This window comes from Saccostrea cucullata, unplaced genomic scaffold (assembly GCF_032062105.1).
Source record: "Saccostrea cucullata isolate Sc308-1 unplaced genomic scaffold, CSIRO_AGI_Scuc_v1 ctg1218, whole genome shotgun sequence".
Taxonomy (NCBI): Eukaryota; Metazoa; Mollusca; class Bivalvia; order Ostreida; family Ostreidae; genus Saccostrea; species Saccostrea cuccullata.
In genome coordinates, this window is record NW_026925959.1 from 54,658 (window position 1) to 76,128 (window position 21,471).

At 32.4% G+C, this 21,471-nt stretch overlaps 1 protein-coding gene across 7 annotated transcripts in view; it reads right to left on the minus strand.

Annotated features, from left to right (window-relative positions):
- LOC134270174 (SH3 and multiple ankyrin repeat domains protein 2-like) overlaps positions 1-21,471 on the minus strand; it is a 60,865-nt gene that overhangs the window by 36,745 nt on the left and 2,649 nt on the right. For 3 of the 7 annotated variants that reach the window (XM_062752363.1, XM_062752361.1, XM_062752355.1), the window contains exons 1-5: positions 8,531-8,669; positions 1,974-2,268; positions 1,717-1,788; positions 1,100-1,225; positions 467-538 (exon numbers count right to left, since the gene is read on the minus strand). In XM_062752363.1, coding sequence (XP_062608347.1) covers positions 467-538; positions 1,100-1,225; positions 1,717-1,788; positions 1,974-2,177 — 474 coding nt within the window. In that variant the 5' untranslated portion in view covers positions 2,178-2,268; positions 8,531-8,669. Of the gene's footprint in view, positions 1-466; positions 539-1,099; positions 1,226-1,716; positions 1,789-1,973; positions 2,269-7,418; positions 7,536-8,530; positions 8,670-9,943; positions 10,363-21,471 lie in introns of those variants that run through there. The other 4 variants (XM_062752359.1, XM_062752358.1, XM_062752357.1 and 1 more) reach the window with 3 other exon arrangements.

The window sequence follows — 21,471 nt, forward strand, 5'->3', positions numbered from 1 at the left end:
AACTTCAAGTAGGTAGGGCATGTGTTTAAACAATTTTTTTTTTACTTCTTTTAATGCATCATTACATGTATGATAATGCTGCATTAAGAAAGCAAATACAATAGTTCTAGATTGCTTACCATTTAAAAAAAAATGCATGAATTTTTAATTTTTTTTCTGATCACATACAATTATCTATGTTAATTTTAAGTGGAATATGTTTTCAATATGCTATTTTTCTGCATGTAATAAAAATTTGCATGGAAGTCATTAAGTATGGAAAAAATTATCTCCACATCGGAGAAGATCAAATATGCAAATGACCTCAGAATTCACAAGTAGACCTCAACACTAAGCAAGTAAGGCTATAAAATTTCCTTTTTTTTAAGCCAATACAGCTGTTGCCAAAAGTGTAATGATCTTTACTAGCAAGGACATGAATAGGTCATTGACCCTGACCCACATTTGTAATATTTTTTGTACCTACCTTTACATGGAGTTGTTTTAGTTTCCTGACATTTACATGCATCATCTTGTACACTCTCTTCTTGTATTTAAACTGAAAGAATCCAAAAATCAATCATCTGATTTCAAAATATAAAAATCTTTAAGATACCGTAATATCTGGAAGAAAAATGAGACCACAATCTGTAACATGCAAAATTTATAGATAATTAAGACTCTTGATTCAGCAAAATTGCTCCCTGTTACCATGAAAACAGGATATTATTTTCTTTTAAAACTCATAAAATGGAATCATTAGAAGAGTTTACGAAAGACAATAAGGTCAAAACCCTGAAGCAAAATTAATTTCAAGATTTGAAATATGACTCCTGTTAAATTCATTAAAAAAATTCTGAAAGCTAATATTTGTTTATGAATGTAGTAATTACTCTAATTATTGCTTGGTTCTTAAAGAACCCAGACAGAAAATTCTTAGACTTGTGGTTTCTTGGGAACATAAAATATCAAATTTTGCACCTCATGTGTACTCTTACTTCTAAATTAATGAGACCAATCACTTTACCTTCCTGGCATTTAACACAACATCTCCCCCCCACCCTTCATTCAACTTGACCAGCCACATGCAATCTAAAACATATAATGATGACAACATTACCTCTAGAAATCCTATGGGTCCTTGTAGAGGGTATTCCCTCAGTAGTCGTTCCTCATCCAGAAATTTCCCTGCCCTCCCATTCATGGGTGGACAGTAGAGGCCATAGTTGATGGAGTCCTTCAAGTCCTAAAAATGGAAATTAATCAATTGGATATGTACATTCACTACATTGTATATATATCTATATATTCAAAATGTGTATATAATAAATTATATAACAGGAATTAATTTCCACTATAACTATTAGCGAAAAAAACAACAACTTTTATTTTTACAATCTATGTAAAATCTGTTGATCAACCTTTCATTTCAAATTCTTCAGACGTTTTACTTTAAACAAATATTTGACGTTAAAAAATATATATTTGTGTATCGTAATAACCAGCAGCTCTGTATAAATTTCAAATCAAATGTAGTTTATTCCAGAGATATGTATCATTGGGAATAATGAAAACAGCTAGTAAGACCTTTCTTAATTTAGTTAAGAAATTCCTTCCAGTCATTTTTTTTTAATTCTTTGAAAATATAGAAAAATGTTTTTCTACATTTTGCTTCACTGGATATATGTCAATTTTATAAGAAAGACATGATATACAAGTACAAAGTTTTTTGTGTACCTTTGCAAATGACCCCAGGATCCGTTGCTTGGCCTGCCATACTGTTTCATCCAGCTCGAACTGTAGACATTTCTAAAATATAGATAAGAAATTCATTATACAACTCCAAAAGGACTCTGATTTAAAATAGGCAAAGTGGAAAAAGAGCAGAAAGTGGAAAATAAGTAAATTACAAATGTCTGCAACAAAAGGCACATGCAAACAAATGCCATTTCTAAGGATTATTGAAAATACAATACTCTGTAAAAATTCCCTACCTGAAGTTTGAGCTCTGGGACAGAGATGCGGATGAAGACCGTCCCCACCTGGCTGTCGGAGTGATAAACCCCAGACTCCTGGTAACCCTTGACCTCATCGGAAATAAACGAGCCTTCTCTGTAGTCCACGCCCCCATTCTGGTGGGGGTACATGTGATCATGTGTCCGATCATCAAAATCCTGGATGCTCATTTCGAAAACCATCCCATTCCCGGTAAAAAGATATCTTATTTCTCCACTCAGCACAAAATCTCTCTTGTATCAATCAATCCTTGTCAATTCCTAATAAGGAGACCTAGAAAAAGAGGCAAAATAAAATAGATCAGTGATGCAGTCTGTTTGAAGGCTTATTCCCGTGACCATATTGAATTAGCCAACTTGATTAAAAACAGGTGCTGCAATATCTAGCAAGGCCCAAGGATGTATTGAACAAATGTTTCATTTGAGCTGCAATGATGACTGATTGAGATCTACATCTATTCATTCCCAAAATTACAAATCATTTTAACATACAAGTAAGCAAATAAAAGATATTTCAAAACATTTAATATTTTTGTCATTTATGTGTAATTATGTACACATTTCTCCTATGTGCCTGTATGTACTAGGGCTAGGAATAATGTCAAAAGCCATAAGATTTATAAAAATCAGATACAATGTAGTCAGTGAATGCATACAACAGACAGACACTTCATTAATTCAAGTCACCTTACTATATTTGCTATATGACTACCAATCAAAGTTATAACAGGGTGTAACCATGTACCAAACCTTAACTTCACATATAACATGATTAAACATCTATGTACTAAAACTTTCCACCAAAGTCAATAATTGCAGCTGTCACCATCAAGTGATATGACATATAATTAAATTTCTCCCAAGTTCACCTCAATCAGTTCCTCGAACCTTTAGAATTTGTTTGTTTTTTTTTAAATTTTCAGCAAAACTTCTAAAACTTACCCCACCTATTCTATCCTGTCTCCTTGTAAAAACTACTTAATTACAAAGTGTTTTTTTTTTCAGGACAGATTGACATACAATTCAGCACAGCCTTTGATCTATGGCCAGTTAGTTGATTGATTGTATCGTAAGCAAATGTAGGGAGTTCAATTCCTATAAATAACCATCACAGAGAGAAAAGGTACTGAAAAACACTGCATTCCAACACACGCATCAATAGCTGTTACAAAAGGCCATGTACTACAGTGCACTAACCCTCCAGGGTTACATCACACACTGCATTTCAAAAATTAAAAAAAGTTTTAAAATTTCAATGTTTTTACAATATATTCAAGGCTTAAGTCTCTTCATTTTGCATGTCCTATGGCTATTCGCGAGATTGTTGACCGATAGTTCGGGATGCTTCGATGTGTTAGGGGAAATCAGGTGAATTAATATATACCCCTATAGATAGGTATCAACACCTCACCACACTAAGGCTTTACTAGGGATAGAGATGATCCTATATTTCTCCAAGTCATATTCACTTCTCTTGATATTTATCTAAATGTACTTATATTACACAGCAATATTCCCATTGATCACATCAAAGTATTGAGGGTATAATACTGAATCACTTAATCTAGAACATCAATATATTTATTCTTTTCCAGAGAGATTCATTCTAAGCAATTATTAAAGATTGTTGAAAGTTCATAATTTTTCAGCACAGTACATCCTATAAACTATAAAGCCTTGTGCATGCATTCCAATGTCTTTCTTCTAAAGATTTTCACGTCATTTCAACATAAAGGTGTTCTCGATGATTTGAAGCTGTTAAGCCCAAGGATGGCTGTATATGATTCTTTGACAAGTATAATGCTCGAAAACAACTTACAAACTGATAACTATGTAAATATTCATCTTTAAATACCTTTAGCCTTCAGTTATTTCCATTGGGCATACTTAAAACAAATAGAACTTCATTTCCCAAAGTCTTCAATTATCTCCCTTGGAAATCCACACTTATTCAGTAGCAATTCCACAATTTTATAAAGGAACAATTCTATAAAACATCTAATACCAGCACGGGTCATAAAGATCCGACGAGGAAGTCATTCCAATCAAAACACACTCCCTTCTTAATTAATTAATCCTGATTAATAACCCCAAAACCAACTGAAAGTAGAAAATAAAACTGTAACTCCCCGTCATAAAAGAGACCGTTAGAGGTGACAAGTTGTGAATTTATAGACTTTTGATTCTTATTTTACTGTTAGATTTGATAACTTCAGGTAATATACTATGTTGGAAACACAAGTCTAATATGTCGCCCAGCTCCGATAGGTAAAATAGAATAAAAGATCCAGCATATATGTCAACGCGATAATATTCTTGCACTATATAGCCTAAATATCATTTAAAAGTTTCTATAAACATATAATGTCATATTTACAGAATTTCCAGACACATTTGACATAATTGCAGAAGGCGTTCAAACTTTTATATTCAATGTATATAATTATACATAAATAACAGACTGGAATAAATTCCAAATGTCATTTATCATTGACAAGCTGCAATCACTTAACACTTCTAAATGTATACCCAACAAAAGAGCAGTAAATATATCATTTTAGTTATAATATAATCATATGCTATTCTGCATGTATTCCATAACTGTTTCAATTAACATTTTCATGATATCTTAAGACTTAATAAAGAACTTACTGGTAAAAAAATCAAAACATTACTTTTCCCCCTCCATATTCCAGCAAAGAAAAATAACAAAAATGACAATATACTCTCTCCTGCAGCAATACATCAAAAGCTGAAAGGTAGCAGAATTTCTTTCCCCTCGTTTGACCTGCTTCAGTACAACACAAACATTTGCAACTAATTAGTGGGAAATCTAGATCTGCATATCATCATGCACTGATCTAACTTAGTATGAGCAAACACACCAATTGGTTTCCAGTCACATTTTAACGGCCTGTCAAATGCATGAAAATTTCAGCACAGCTAGATCTTGCTGTCAGGCCATGAAAATAAAGTCTAACATATATACTGTCTGACACTAAGAAGAAATTACATCAATATATTTTATCATGTGACAGATTTTTTTGAGACAAGCCCATGTTTTCGATGTAAATTCTGAACCACTACACGATCATAAAACAATGACCTTCATATTATATCAATGAGAAAAAGTAGAACAATATACACAGGCACACCAATATAACACATATTATTAAGCTAGTCAAAATATTTCTTGACTGATAGATGGAAAACCCACAGATTTCTTTAGAGGTTTTTTAATTATAAATACAGTAAGAAAAATGTTAAGAGCAACTGGTCCCCAATGGATAAGTTTCTTACATAATAACACGTTATCCAACTATTTACATACCTGTGAAATATATACCTCTTAAAATATATGCATGGACAAAACTAGATTGGTTATATCCAATATAAACTCTGCAGCAATCACATACTTATATATCAATACTCTCCTAGACAACAACATTAGAAGTGCAGCTCACAACGGGGAGAAAAAAAATATAAGGCAGAGAAGAGTCCATCAAACTATCGAGGCATCAATAATAGATTTACCTGAGCAATAATTCTGAGAGGCTTAAGAAGTCAGCATCTATGTCTATCAAATGAATTCTTCTACAATTCTTACAAAGTGCAAGTTCTGGATCCTTCAGTGTGTGAGGAAAAAAACCTCTTCCACTCTCAAGGGCAGCTCAATAGAAAAACAAACTAGAAATCAGATTAAAAAGTCATTCATTAATTCACTGCAAATGACAAGGACCTTTTAATCAGTTGGTATGAATAATTTATGCAATTCAGCGTAATTAATTTCTTCCTTCACTGAAATAACAAAGTATAAATTGTAATGTCACAAGAAAGCTGATGAGAAGTTTACAAATTCAATTTAAAACACTGATTATCATTGATAATAAAGTGCAAAATCCCTGTTTACAAACAGGCAGCAAATTGAAGAGTGATCACATTTTAGCTAGGGTCAATTTCGCATTCCACAAGATAATAAGCAGGAGACTGGGATGAAATGTTATTCTTGGCAGCAATTTTCCAGGATGCATTCTACTATTCTAATTAGATAAAACCACTAATTACTTTGATCAGTGAGGATCCCTAACCTGCAAAATGCCAGAGGTGACAAAATAAATGGGTAGAACTTGATCCAAAGCAGACACAGGAAACTGACATTGAACAGTTGAGAGTACTAACATTGTTTTGACATTTCCAACTATTGCTTTTATAGTTACATGTACATCAGCTTTTCTGACTAAACCAGAAATGATTTTGAAAAATCTCAAAATACTAAAGATACATAAAAAGCCCTCATTAGAACTATAAATCAGATGTAAAATTCTTGACTGTCTCATACAAATTGTAAAAAAGTCCACAGTCATCATCAATTAAGTTCTAATGACACAAGGCACTTACTATATTCCTAAATGTGAGTAGTTTTAAAAATAACATACTTATGTAAAAATGTTATAGGAATTGTAACATCAAATTCAAAATAATTAATATACCTTTCACTGTGCTTGCATCCAGAGACAATTATCTGTGAAGTCAAAAACATTCACTCCCTGAACCTTCACAATCACCAGTAATTACTTTTTCATAGTTAGTAAAATAATTTGATCCATTTACAAACAAGATAAGGCTTAAAATATTTGGGTGTTTGGGCAAGTTGTTTCAAGCCCCTAATAGCCAGTAGAAACAATGTACACCAGCTATGGGATACCGATAAAATTTTCTTCAGGAAATTGAACCAAACTATCACCTTTCAGTCCCAAATCTCAAGTTTGGAATTCAAAGGGCAAGATGTAGTTATTTGTCTGACTAGAATAAAGAAATTCTATTTCTTTTCATGATTAATTAATATTTTGTGTTCAGAGTTCATTTAACATTTTGTATTTAACCTCTGAATTTTCTTACTTATCAAAGATACAGTTGTATGCCATTAAGTGCAGCTCTTGTGAGATGCATTCTGATTAAAAAAAAAAAATCTGGCAGTTATAGTGATCAAATCTGATTAATTTTAATTACATGACCATCAAAATTATTGATCAATACCTTAATTGCTGTGCACTCATTTAATCCATCTTTCTCAACTCAAAGTGAACATTCCTAAAGCGATCACAGAAATTTCATATGACATTCATTATAAATGCAAGATCAAAAGAAATTCTTGTTAGTAATACAGATAAAATATACAGACAAAAACTTTTCCTCCAAATTCATCAACTAATTAGAAGACATGTAAGATACAATCTCTCTCACATTACAAACTGATCAATCAAATAACCTTGAACCTAAAAACATTGCATGGGAGGAGGAAAGGAGATGGGGGGATTAATTCCTGCTTACAATTGACCATGAATATCAATTTCATGAGGAGGGCTAATCAAGTCTTGGTAACAAATTCCAAACTAAAAACACAATACATCACAGCTCATTTACCTTCAAAGCCATCATGTATAGCTCCAACCTCCCAAAAAAACAATTACATCCTGAAACAGCCAAAGGGAAGAAAAAAATAATATCACTGTTCCTCCTCCAAACAAAAATGTCTGAGATGAGTTGATGGAGGTCAAGACAGACAGTGAAGAAGGCATGAGATAATAAGAATGGCTTGATGAGCAGTGTTTTTGTCATTAATTATGGATTACTTGGAGAGATGTGATGGGGGGATACCGAGAGAGTGTGTGGGAGATGACTGCCAAATGTGTTATCATAACAACCAGCAGTCACACAGACAAACAATACTGGGTGTTAGCGTAACTCAGACACAAGGGGGTGATAAAGATCTTACTGTAATGCAGACAAAATTATCATATTAAATAAAAGTAATTAACACAGTCAATTAATACTGGTATTAGCCAATAAACCTTCAATTTTATAATTAAAACACTGTTTTGCAGTTTTATTGTTAGGGAAATACAACAGAGTTAATGAAGAATCCCTATAGTGACATTACAATGCACTATTAGTACTAATGGAAATGCAAGTCAGAAGTGCTTATCAACAGCAAGTTGGATTCCAAAGTATGTACTATTTATAACATTTTGCTGACTGCAATAATGGCATATATTTTCATGAGTAGTTTGTGCTTGTGTAATAGTTATGCTCTGTAAGAAATAAGTGGGGAATGGGAGGGCGGGGTGGGGTGGGGGTATATGTATGCATCATTTAGCCCCCCTCCCTTTTACAGAGAAAAGTGTATATTCAGTTGAGGGTGGTCTAACATTGATCAAATCTGACAGGGTATATATGAGAATCTAATGTAGCTCAAGAAATGAAGCCCTCTAATTTTCTGCTGGCTTAATGATATCAAATGATGCAAATCAATACACCTCCTCTTCAATCCTCTCCATTTCTTTTAAGTGATATTTGTACAAGATGGAGAAGATACAAGTTCAACAGATGCAGGTTCTCTCTTTTTTTTTGTCAAGAGGTCTAACATACAGATGAAAGCCAGCTTCACTTTCACATCAAACAAACTGTCAGAAATGCTCCTCAGTACACACAAAAAAGAAATAATGTAAATCGTTTGTAAAATTTCATTATCTCACCTTTAGAAGCGTAGAATCCACAGTGGTAATTAAAGTATGAAATCAAAAAAAAAGTTCTTTGTTCTAAGGACTTTTCTGAGAAAACAATCCGCATTTGTTTACGTAATTTTTTTAAGTCGGTGTGCACTCCCCAGGTGCATATCAGACAAGAGGCATTAACATTAAACAATGCCATTTAATTTAAGTAGTCTGTAACTTTCCATACCCAGAAACCCTGGATCAAATTTGGTATGCAAAAACCATTTAACTTTTAAGGCACGGTGATGTTAAATATAAGATAAGCCCCCATATATGCCAGGGATCCTCCCCTGCTTATCTCACAAACAGTCATTAAAAGTTAAGTTTCAGGATCTACCGACAACAAAATAAGTTTTTAAAATTATTATCTCATAACCTTTGATGCAGCACTTAACATTAAAAGATGTAATTTTTCCCATCAAAGTTTGCAACTCGGAAAAAACAAAAGGATATTTACAATCTTTAGGCTAAATGACTAACTCTAAAGGACAGACGTAAAATCTTGGGTAAAGGTGTGTGAATCTCACAAGCTGATACACCTTGTGATGAACAATATATCCGTTAGAAACAGCTGTTTTTTTAACTGGGTTTGGTATTGATCTATAACAGGAAGAAATAGGAGCTTCTTTGCTAATAATCTTCATAAACAAGTTGGATTATGAAAATCTCCACAGGTATATTTTCATCAATAAACCAAGTTAATTGGGATATATGGGAACATAAAATACAGAATTTTCCTAATCAATGAAGTAATTATTACTGAATCAGGTCTAATTTAAAAGTTTTTTTTCTTGCTTTTTTTCCCACTATACTGAGAAGATTGATCCATATGGAAGACTATAAATTTCTTACATATCCTGAGTACACTGTAAATATGTCCAAAGTCAAGCATTTTTCCAATAACAGCTTTTAAGATTATATAACAGACCGTCTTACATATATAGAAACTTGAGTCATTTCTAAGACTTCATTTTAGATGGTGCAGGTAAATAATGACGGATAGGTAAATTAGAGGAAACCGAAGCCTCTGATTTCTGACCTGAAACTAGGAATGTCATTTGTAAAACAAGACACAGTTAAACGATTTCTCCTCAATTACAAGCCATGTATAAATGTCTGTCTTTAATGTCAACCTGAGGTAAAAGTCAGTACACACATAGACCAAAACTTTCCTGTAGTAAGCAAATTATGTGTGAGGTGCAGATAACGAATTCAATGCACAGGTGAAATTCAAATCCATATCTGTTCTCTCTGTTTCACACCTACATTTCCTTGGCCTGAGACAAATAATTTTCTGTCTGGTTTCAGTATGTAAGAGGCTGCATTTTCAATCAAATTTTCATTTTTTAATAACATTGCTGAATGTGAAATCAAAATATATAAAGAAATAAATACCTTTTTTTCTCACTTCTTTAGACAAATGCTAAAAATCCAATATTCCAAAAACACTGAGACAAAAACCACCTTACACAAGAAACAAACACAGCTAATAATTCCTTCTCAGGTCATAAAAGAATCTGTTCTTTGTAGTAACTCAGTAAAAATCCTTGTTCCTTGGTACAAACAGTTCCTCTGGCTTCAGAAAACTACAAGTTTCTGTCAAAAAATCCAGTCCTGTATCAATAGTGTCCCCTGGCTATAGGGCTCCATTGAAAACATCATCCATAAAATACAAAAAAAATATTATCATAGCACAACTATTCCAAGCTCATAAATCAAGCCTAGAGGGCCACCACTGCAATACTCCTGACCTAGGGCCATATTGAAAAGTTTTTATTATCGGCTAATTTTTATCTAGACATTTATGCTGTCAAGTGACCAATAAGTGGCCTAATTCTGATAGAATAAGTGAAAATAACTGTACACTTTCGACACAAATTTCCCAATGTGCCACAATATAAAGAGAAAAAGTTCTCCAAAAAGGAAAATTTCAGGAGATCTAACTCTTACCTTGTCAGTGACATTTTGCAGGGTCAGTGTTGTATTTCGTTACACTACCTATTGCAATCAGTTCCTGTCTATTACCTATAGGGGGCTGAGTCACACTTGTTCAAATTTTTGCTAGTTTTCAATTTGACATGCATTCCATGAATTTAACATGGTCATGATATTGGAATGACTGACAGCCTCGTAAATCAACTCTTAATTATTCTATTCCAGGCTCCCTCACTATCACAGGGGCTTACAAATATAAAGATATGACAGAGCCCATAATGAAAATCATTAACATTCAAGTACCTGTTGTACAAGGTGTATATATATCATATTTTCTACAATGTCAGTTTCATAATCCTGACTTATTATAAGAATATTTATGGTTATTATTAAGGCATGTTTATCAGAAAGGTCAAACATGTGGTATACATGTATTTATAGCATACATATCTTCCAAATATGAATATATTAAGCCCTATAGTTGTTTGTGTGAAAAATATTCAATATTGGCTGGCAGAATATATAGGTCTTGGTCATTAGTTGGCAAGTTTGACTTTTTATGAGAAGAAAATCTATTTCCTGAAACATCAAAGACACACTGCTCAACGCGTTATCGGATACTCGGTTGTTATCGGACACTCGGTGCAAGAAAATCTATGTTTAGAAAATGTAGGTAATTTTAAATTTCATATTTCAACGATAAATATGTATTTCTGCAAACAAAGTTTGTGATCTATGACAGATAATTTATTATACTTTCAGCAGCAGAAAGCACAAACCAAATCACTTTCTTTCAAAAGATCTACAGCTCTTTCAAATGATATTTTACAAAAATTTTATATATCACATTTTTACTTCTGTACATATATAAAAGTTAGTTTATTCTATCAAACAAACTAATCTATTTATTATATGGACAATCAGATACCTTTAGATCAGCAAACTGTGATGATAAATCCAAATTAAGGGTTAGTAAGCAGTCTTTTAAAATGTCTCGTTAGTTGAAAACATGTTATCGGCAACACGGTTGATGTTGCCGGATACTTCGGTTTTTGACGGGTGTATGTTATCGGAAACCCAGGTTTCCTTTAGCTTCATTAATGTATTGGAAAAAGTCCATTATAATCTGCCAATCCTTGAAAATAGCAAAAGTAAAAGTTTGTGTGATATGAATGTATATAGATAAAATTAATAATTATAAATTTATAATAGAACTACTCACCTGTTCAATCATTTTTCTTGTTTTCCATTCAAGATAATCTCTTGATAACCGCTTCAGGCGGTTTCAGACGTAAATATAATATGTTTAATTAATCATAACAATTTTGCTTTAGACTTCCCATATACCAGATGCATGAATTTAAAAAAAATTTCAATTACCCCATGATCCCCAAAAAGATATATAAATCAATTTCCAAATGTAAAAATACCTACTAGTATATAGGAAGAAATAAATAGATTCACTTCTGTTTTTCGTATATTTAGCTTTTTCTACAAACAGTTATTTGCGTTTTCAATTACAATGGGGGGGGGGGGGGGGGGTTGCTTTAGCAAACATCCAATAGCAATGCAAAATCTATGTCAGCCACACACCCCTCCATAGCATTTCTCTATCGTCTATCTACACAATGAATTTGAGCACACTGCAGGATATGACCGTTCTTAAGGGGGTTCCTATTCCTCCTTGGTACGTTAAACAACCTCCTGTGTTTTGAATCCGTGTTTATGTTTTTGTAAAAAAGTCAACCTCTGTTATCCTCACAATTTTGAATTCTATGTCATATATTTTGGTCTATCCACCTATTTGGAAATTCATCTAACCACCCTTGAGTTTAAATTCTTTAATTGCTTTACCTGTATATACCAAACTTATAAATGTTTTCGTGTTCTAAATGTTGTGAATTTGATTCTTGGCGCCGACTGACCTTATTCGATAAAAATGGGTAGCAACAGTTCCTTCGCCATGCGCTCAGCACCTTGATTGTATGTTGTTTAAAGCCCTCTTGAGAATGTTCCAGTCATATGGAGAGGCCATCACTTGCCGGCGGAGAGCTTCAAAATTTGTTATATACTCAGCACCTAGGGCCATTGAGCAGTGGGGGGTCTTTTTGTGCCAGCTAGCACCTACTGCGACGTACTGTGGGAAAAAAACCCGCGACGTAAGGATCGAATTTACTTGGCGGCTCTAGAGCACTTTAACACTTTAACTACTATTTAATTGCGGGCGGTCAGTACCTTGAAATGAAATATTTAAAACGTATACCATATTTTTCGAACAGGTCAAGATCATGCAAAATTCAGTGAGAAATGCCAAAAATGCACTCATTTTTTAAAAGTTATAAATTCTTAAAACAGGCAAGTTATAGCCAAAAATTAGAAATTCGTGCCAGCCCCTTTAAATATTTAGGTTTCATACGGATTTCTGTCGTTTCTTTGTGCTTTTACCTAATCTATGACAACCTTTGTTTCAAATAACCAAAACCGAGTTATCCGATAACAAAGTGCATTTTCAACCGCATTTCCGATAACATACTGAAAGTTATATATACAATTTTTTTTCATTTACATATTCGCAGGTTTCATAAGTCTTCTTGTGGACAATCATTAACGTTAGGTAAATATAAGGATTTTGAAGAAAAAAGCTATTAACAGCAATGCCAATCGGAGAAAAACTTGCAAAATATAACAAATTTGACTTTTAAAGCCTTCCAAAGGCTAACAAATGCTATACTAATACGTATCGAATATATTGTATCCGTATTATTTCTGTGTACAAAAAGCACAATGAATATTCTCTGTTTCTATTATACAGAGTTTATTTAAAATAATTTACTAACCTGTCAAAAATTGATATCAACCGAGTGTCCGATAACAACCGAGTAGCCGATAACGCGTTGAGCAGTGTGAAAGAGAATTGAAGTAATTTACTATACACTGTGATGGCATTGGATGATACAGTGCCAATACACAGAAATGCCAACAGCTGAGAGGGAGAACAGACTCCAGATTGCTGCATTGTACACTACAATCAATCACTTGGTGACTTAATTAAGAGAATTAAGGGGTGGATCTGGCCAGTGTAACCCTAAAACATTTATTTACTTGGTCTAATAATAAAGTAATTATTTAATTCACTCGAATAAACCTCATTTTCCCCCTTTGACTTTGGAGTTCAAGCAACCACTAATAATTAAGGTAAACTCAAAAAAGTTTGATTATTAATCTACATCGTCAGTTCTATCAGTCTTAAGTTTAAGCAAATTAAGATTTTGGGGTGACTAAAAGAACTGAACCTAATTTTGTCAGTTTGATGTACTGTAAAAATTAAGTCATATATGGAATCGTAGAAGCAAGCAAATCTTATGGCCCCTGCATATTTTATATTAAAACACTTTTATAACTTGGATTAATTTGTGTAACTATTTTTTCTTGAAATAAAGCTTTCTATGATTCTGTGTCATAATAGTGAAACTCGAACCCTGATTCACTAGCTGAGACATTGGGCATTCTGGTCTATGCAGTATAAAAAAACAAAAGACCTATCTACCTGAGGTGATGTACGTTAGTCAGGTCCAATGTTCCAATATTTTTTTGAAGGACTTGTCTATAAGACACAAAAAGCTCCTCAGAACAATTGAACTTTCTAGGTGAACACTATACACACTTCCTCATCCTACACTTCATACATTACAAGTTCAATAAGGCCACAAAATAGAACACCCCTAAACACAACATTCCACACCAGTTACAACACTGAGAACAAATCCCAGTGTCACAGTGAAAAAAACAACATCATCAGGTGTTGTTTCCAAAATTCAAGCCATCAGAAGATAAAGAGATGGAGGTCAACATTGAGACATTAGGACTCCTAGCAACAGAGTGCTTCAGTTCTTCAGCCATTGTAGTTAGGCAGAACAAAAAGTCCATAGTCTCCCTCTATGTGACAAATCAGGCAGAGGGAGATAAGTGAAATACTGGCTGATTGGAGTGTAATGTAAATGACCATCCTCTGAGATGTTATGGTTAATGTATTCCCTGACTTCAACAGTTCAAAAGGTGCTAAAATCCTCTGGTTTTGACAAATTAGATAAAATTTGAATCTTATCATAGTTGTCTATGAAACCTTTCATAGTTGTATGTGAAAAATTTGTCATGGGTTTTACATTTTGTACATTCTTTTTACCAGTGTAGTAAAATTATGAATGCTGCTCACATACATATTTCAGATTTACTGGATATATAGTTACTGTATATGATTCTCTAGTGAAAAAAAAATTCTCTTGATGTGTTGTAATGTTTGATGAGAAAATATTGAACTCTATATCTTTAATAAATTCATTTCATCAAAAAAAGCTCTAATGACTATCAATATAATTTAACATTAATTTTCATTAAGAAAATCAAAATTTTAAAATTTTACATTATTCCATCCTTACGGGTCAATAATATCTTATTTTCCATAAATTCATTACTTTTTTTTTTTAAATAACCTAGCTAGTGGATGACTTGTGAGCTGTAGAAAGATGAGATATGCAGAGAATGAGACAGAACCTTTTTATATGCCTCATTCAGCATCATAATTCATTCCTTTTTAACATCCAAGGTCAACTAACAATCTGTACAAATTTCCGCTACAAGCAATATACAATCAATATCTGTACTTACAGCATCTCTTCTAATATATCAACTCTCCTTCATAAAATTCTCCCCATAGCCTTTAGACTTCAGCTACATTACCTGGGGGCTAGCACATTGCCCTCTGGTCTACCCATGTCTTGGAGACAATACAATGTTATCTTCAGTGTCTGTAAAGGTGTCCCTTCATCCACACAATCATTAAGATTGATTGTTGTTTTGGGAAAACAGTCACCAAATCTTGTTGATAGTTAGAGCTAGGATTAGCAGGAGTAACAGCAGGGATGTCAAATCAGCTTAAGGAGGCAGGGGCCATGTCCTCAGACAATCAGGTTAATATAGGAAGAGGAGTTATAAAGAGGGAAGAAAAAGTTTTTAGTCTGTATACCTTGGCCATCACTGTTTCTATTACTGCATGTATCTACTGCATAATCATACTGATGCCTCATTTATGAAATAAAACAAAAATGATGATATACAAGCATAAAAATGTACAGTAAAACTTAGTTATAATGAAGTCACTGGGACCTATGAAATTAAATTTACTTCGCTATACTCCGGAATTCGTTATATCCGTATAAGGAATTAGGGAAATTTTATAAAACTGGGGATCCAAGATAACTTCCCTATATCCGTGAATTCGCAATATCCGTGTTAGTACTTAACGAGTTTTGCTGTACATGTCACGAACAACAGTAATTGCACATATATTGTTCTGACAAGTTGTGATGATTTTGTTTTGCCTGTATGATGCTTATATGAATGCAACTCTTGCAACAAATTATTTTCTTACTGCACATTCATCTTTTTCTAAGACCCTCTCTTAAGGCCGGTTTACACTATGCATCTTGACACATGCATCTTGGATGCATGTGTAGATTCACAGTGTAAAAGCCCCTTGTGTCAAATTAAATGGGCTTGCACATAAGTTTAGAACTTTTCTATTCCATGCTTCAGATGAGAAGAATGGAACTGATCAATGAAAAGAAAGGTCAGAGTTGATATTGAATCATAAGCCTTATTTTTTTCATATAGTTTCAAAAATAGCTTTCCAAGATACACAAAAACAGAAAATACTGATTAAAACTACAATTAGAAAAACTTATTTGATTATTATAATATAGAGGAGTTTTTGTTTTGGAATAAATATAAATTATATCTTCCAAGAATTATCATAAAATGGAAATTAAGAATGATTTGTTCAGCTAAAATAAATCTGGAAATAAAATTTGAAGGTATTGTTATTTTTTTAAGTAGAGAAATTTCATCTTTACAAAGTATTCTAAAGATGCATGCATCAAGACACATACTGTAAATAAGAAGATGCATGAAGCAAAATTGAAGCATGAGTTTAGATGCATGTGTCAAGATGCATAGTGTAAACCGGCCTTTAATGTAACAATTTAAAACTTAAGTTTTCCAAGTCCATAACCAGTGCTGCAGAGTTCAGCAGAGTGTCATGATAATGCCTTTCATATATATATCTTTAACAACCTCATTAGCACCCAAAGCATGCATCAACAGATATAAAATATTGACAGAAGAGCTAGAGAAACATCACAACAAACAAACCTCCCTGCTAGATGCTCAATATGTTACCTAGCTTTCAGCCTAGCTTAACCTTTCAACCAGGCCTAATAACAATAGATGAATTCTTTCAAATAATAAATCTTGATGATTAGATTGATGGAATCAATGTGTCCAATTCTTCTAAACAAGACAGAAAGTTGCTATAGTATAGAACAAATGTATACATACAGTCCCTGAAACGTTTTTTTTTAAATGAACGAACCTGAACGAACGGTGAACGAACTTGTGAGAACGCAGAGCGAACGGTGAGTGAACGATGTGCGAACGGTGAACGCAACTTGGTGAACGATGTGTGAACGGTGAACGGTGAGTGAACATCATAACGCGAACTTTTTAAACGAGCGCAAAGTAAACGGTGAACGAACGGTGAACGCAAGATGAACGATTTATTCGGAATGCCTTCGGTCTTTTCCTTGCATTGAAATTACTCTTTTATTCTATAATTCAAATGTCATAAACTTTTAACTAATGAAATAATGCGAACTTTAGAAGATAAAACATCTACTGAGATGCACAATAGATAAATAAATAAATTAATTAATAAAAAAAAAAATAAATAAATAAATAAATAAATAAAACATTTTTTCTGCACATACCTATGTTTACATCGATATTTTAATAACATGATTTTAATCGCCGCCAAATGTGTATTTGTTACTGCGTGTAGTTTAAGAATAAATTAATCTACTAATATAGTAAATAATTATGTTCTTCTTTTCACTAATAAAATATTGTGGACTTCTTGAGATAAAACTACTACTTATAGAATAAATAAATTACATTGTACGCAGTTGAAACAACCGTACATATATTTCCGTGCCAAGGCGATTCTGGGTAAAATAATGGGATTTTTTTATTCACAATTTCTGTTGACATTCACCGTTATCGTATTGTATAAACATTCTCCTTTTATTTAAATTCATTCTCCTTTTATTTAAATTATACTGCGAAATATTCTATATTTATGTGCCTTCTTATTATTTTATGACGATTATTTTAGCTAATTTCTTCATGTATCTGTAGACATTTCCCGGCTTTGATAATACTCGGTAAAGATGTTGGAAAGAGACATTCAAATTATTTGTAATAGATTAAATTTTCAAAACTAAACAAGTAATGTGCTGTCATAGTTTATTTTGAACAACAGAAATTACGAGAGAGAGAGAGAGAGAGAGAGAGAGAGAGAGAGAGAGAGATGATTTTGTTTTGCCGGATATATGTTGATTCAAATAAAAACTCCTATTATTTTTCCTAAATATTCCAAGCAATCAAGGTAATTTTTTTTTAGATTAACAAATCTATTTAACAGTTATCATTGGCTTTTATTTTCCATCATCAGGTTCACACAGTTCACAGGAAGTCCGTGCTGTGCTGTCAATCAAAATAATTCGACACAGTGGAGGTGTCAAAGAGATACAAAAACATGCCAAAGAGATAGAGTCACTTAATATTCCAAGAAATTTTAATATCTTTCCCTATCATTTCAAAATCTGATTTTTGCATTCCTGCCAAAAAAAAAAAAGAAATCGAATATATACTTTGAAGGATTAAAGTTTTAAATTGAATGTGAAACATTTTCCCTGTCAATTTAAAATACTACTGTCGGCACAAGTTTATTCTAAAATACTATTGTTTAACATGTTTAATGACTGTTTGATGTTGGTTTTAAGACTAATTTTCTTGTGTTACAATAAAATATAAATATTAATTAAAATATACTGATAAAACTCAATAAGAATTTTATGCTAATAGCATACTACACCGAATAAAAAAATATCTTTAACACATATAGGTGCGGTGAAGGAATGAAGATTTCCTTCTCTAATAATAGACTATATTTTGTCTTCCAAAACATTTAAAACAACACCATCAATTTAATTAGCTGTTAAGATATTTAATTAACTGTATATTTGCAGTACTGTTAATAATTCTCAAACCTACATGTAGTTTAAATACGTGTTACTGTAAAATTAGCAATGTAATGTGTGTCCTGTAAAAGAGCTTACTGATCAATTATTATACATCCAGGAATAGTGTGTCCTGCTGGAAAGGTACATCAAACTGATAAAGCTGAAGCATTTGAATGTACATTGCCCCTGCATAGATTTAACTCTCTCATGTACCATTTTATGGCAGTAGGGAAAATTCTTTAAGTAACAGGGGAGTTATAATAATAGAAATATTTTGTGAGTTTTGCAATTATATATCTGGAATATTTGATATATACATTATCTAAGCAATACCTCATGAACAAAAATATCTTTGTTTATTATTTAAATTCTTGGTGACAAAATTAAGAGGGAAGCAGGGGTTCAAAATTTTTTTTGTCATGGTCAAGTCCAGGACTTGAAGAGTAAATTTTAGGCAAGTCCGAGGAAGAAATTTCAGAGTCCATATTTACCTATACATCATTAAATTTATGTAACTTATAATTGATTTTCATTAGTTGCATTGAATGAATAAAGACTATATGTATTAATATATGTTTTATTTTTCCTCCATAAACTGTCATATAGTCATACATAATAAATAGAAATTAAAATGTGCTGTAAGTCACAGCTAAAACCGAAATTTAACAAACTCATTGCCATTTGTCATATAGGAGGAAACATGCGGAATTGAGTAAAAGCAAGAGTCTAACCGCAACGGAAAATAAAAAGACGGATTGTATTTTCGAAACGTTCGTAATGTTTTATGGGTATGTTAACGCCCACAAACCCACATTTTTACTTAATACATTTGAGAATTTGCTTTATTTTTAGCTTTACGATCATTTTTTTAACTTATAAAAAAAGATAAACAAGAAACATAGCCAAGTTGTATATATTGGCAATTTGATATATGCCGATTATCGGAAGTTGTTAGTCCGGGACGTCGGGCTTGAGGATTTTTGAACCCCTGGGGAAGGTGTCTAAATCGGCCCGTCATTCTTATGAAAGAAAGGATGAGAAAAAATTCTAAAATCACCAGAAAATTATTTGCTTAAAATTCACAATGAGGAGTCAGTATTAAAGAAAAGAGAACATTAACAAATGATGTTCAAATTATTCATGATAATTTGTTGTCAAAAACAACATTTACAAAAATATTGATATTTATATAAGATTGAATTATATGCAAATCATAAGGGCTTAATTTTTCTTCTTCCTACATTTCCTTTTCATTCACATGGAATCTTAGCTTCCTTGATTGAAGTCCTTATATATAAATGCCAAAATTTTACGAGTCAATGCCTACTTCATAGACACAACAGAGGAAGATACACTAGTAAATTAAGTAAATATATTAAAAGGTGAAATTTTTTCACATCCTATTTGTTGAGCAGTTAAACTCATCAATAATTTTTATCCATTAACATCCTTTCCATCTAATACGTAAATCGTTTTTAATGATAGCGTAATATGTAGGTGTACTGCTTAAGTCCACAAAGTTGTTGGCCACTCTTTATTTTTAGTTTCTTACCCAATACAATCTGGTATAGATGAAATCAATGACTGAACATTACTTCCTTCAACATATGACACATTCTCATTCTGTCACACCCAAGATAATAGTGTCCTATGCTTAAAATTTGAAAAATATTTAAGCACTTGTGATTATTTTTACAGGAGATAATGCATGGTTAATTGCAATTTTTTATTTCCTACTGTCAAGATAGCCTTTTAGTTACTTTCATGTAAACTAGCTTGTTTGAGTATTAATTCATATCATAACCTAGCCAGATTATAAGCAACTCTTAATCAAAAGAGTAACTTCTCTTCACGGGATGCTTAATATAGTCACTGATTTTAGGGTAACAAGACTATCAGAAGAAGCCCTCCATTAGACAAATTATATTTAAATAGCGCCCAAATAAAACCCATGAATACTCAAGACATTTTTTCTCCACTGATTAACAGTATATAAATTTATAGAAAAAAGTATAAAACATTAATCATTTCTACCTATCATCTTTTCAATTTAAATGACAAGTCAAAAGAGATACCCTAGGCTCTTTGAAAGGCTTTTCCTGATATTCCACCTGCTCATAATTAAAATGAGATTTTAGGCTTTGCCTTTTCACTTGATTAATTTATTTGGTTAAAACCCACTTTAATTAATGAAATCAAAGTTTGGCTCATAATTAATCAAAAAGAAACAAACTTCACAGTAAATGTCAGTATGGACAATGTCAGCTAACAATAAACTGAGAGGGTGATTCTTACTTTTCACTTTTAAAACAATTTCTAGAACTGAAGTCAAAATGCTAAATTTTACCTATATGTACTGACAGTCATCAAAATACTCAATTTTTACTATATATAACATGGACTAGCTGTGTTGTTATAAAATCTTTATCATAATATTGACATTATAACATTTTCTATTCTTGTATCTGAAAACAATTATTTTTTTTCCAATATAAGCCTCAAATATCCTAAAAGGAGGAAAAACTCTTTCTCAAATGTCAGGCTCAAATTTCAGCAATGTTTTAATAAACTTTTTTATATAGAGAGGACGGCTTGCTTTATTAAAGCAGAATACACAACAGCTTTAAATAAGGAAGTAGTATTTCTGCACTACCTGGGACTTGATTATAATACTTAATAGATACTAGTAAAATATAATGCTTTCTTTTAAAATGAAAGTCCACAATGAAACTGGAAGTCCTGCATTACTGCATATAGTGCAAATTTTGTCTTTGTTTTTTCATCTTTTTTTTACCTTATTCACAGGTGGGTGAATTTAAAATGGGATGAACTTTTTTTACACAGAACTGATTG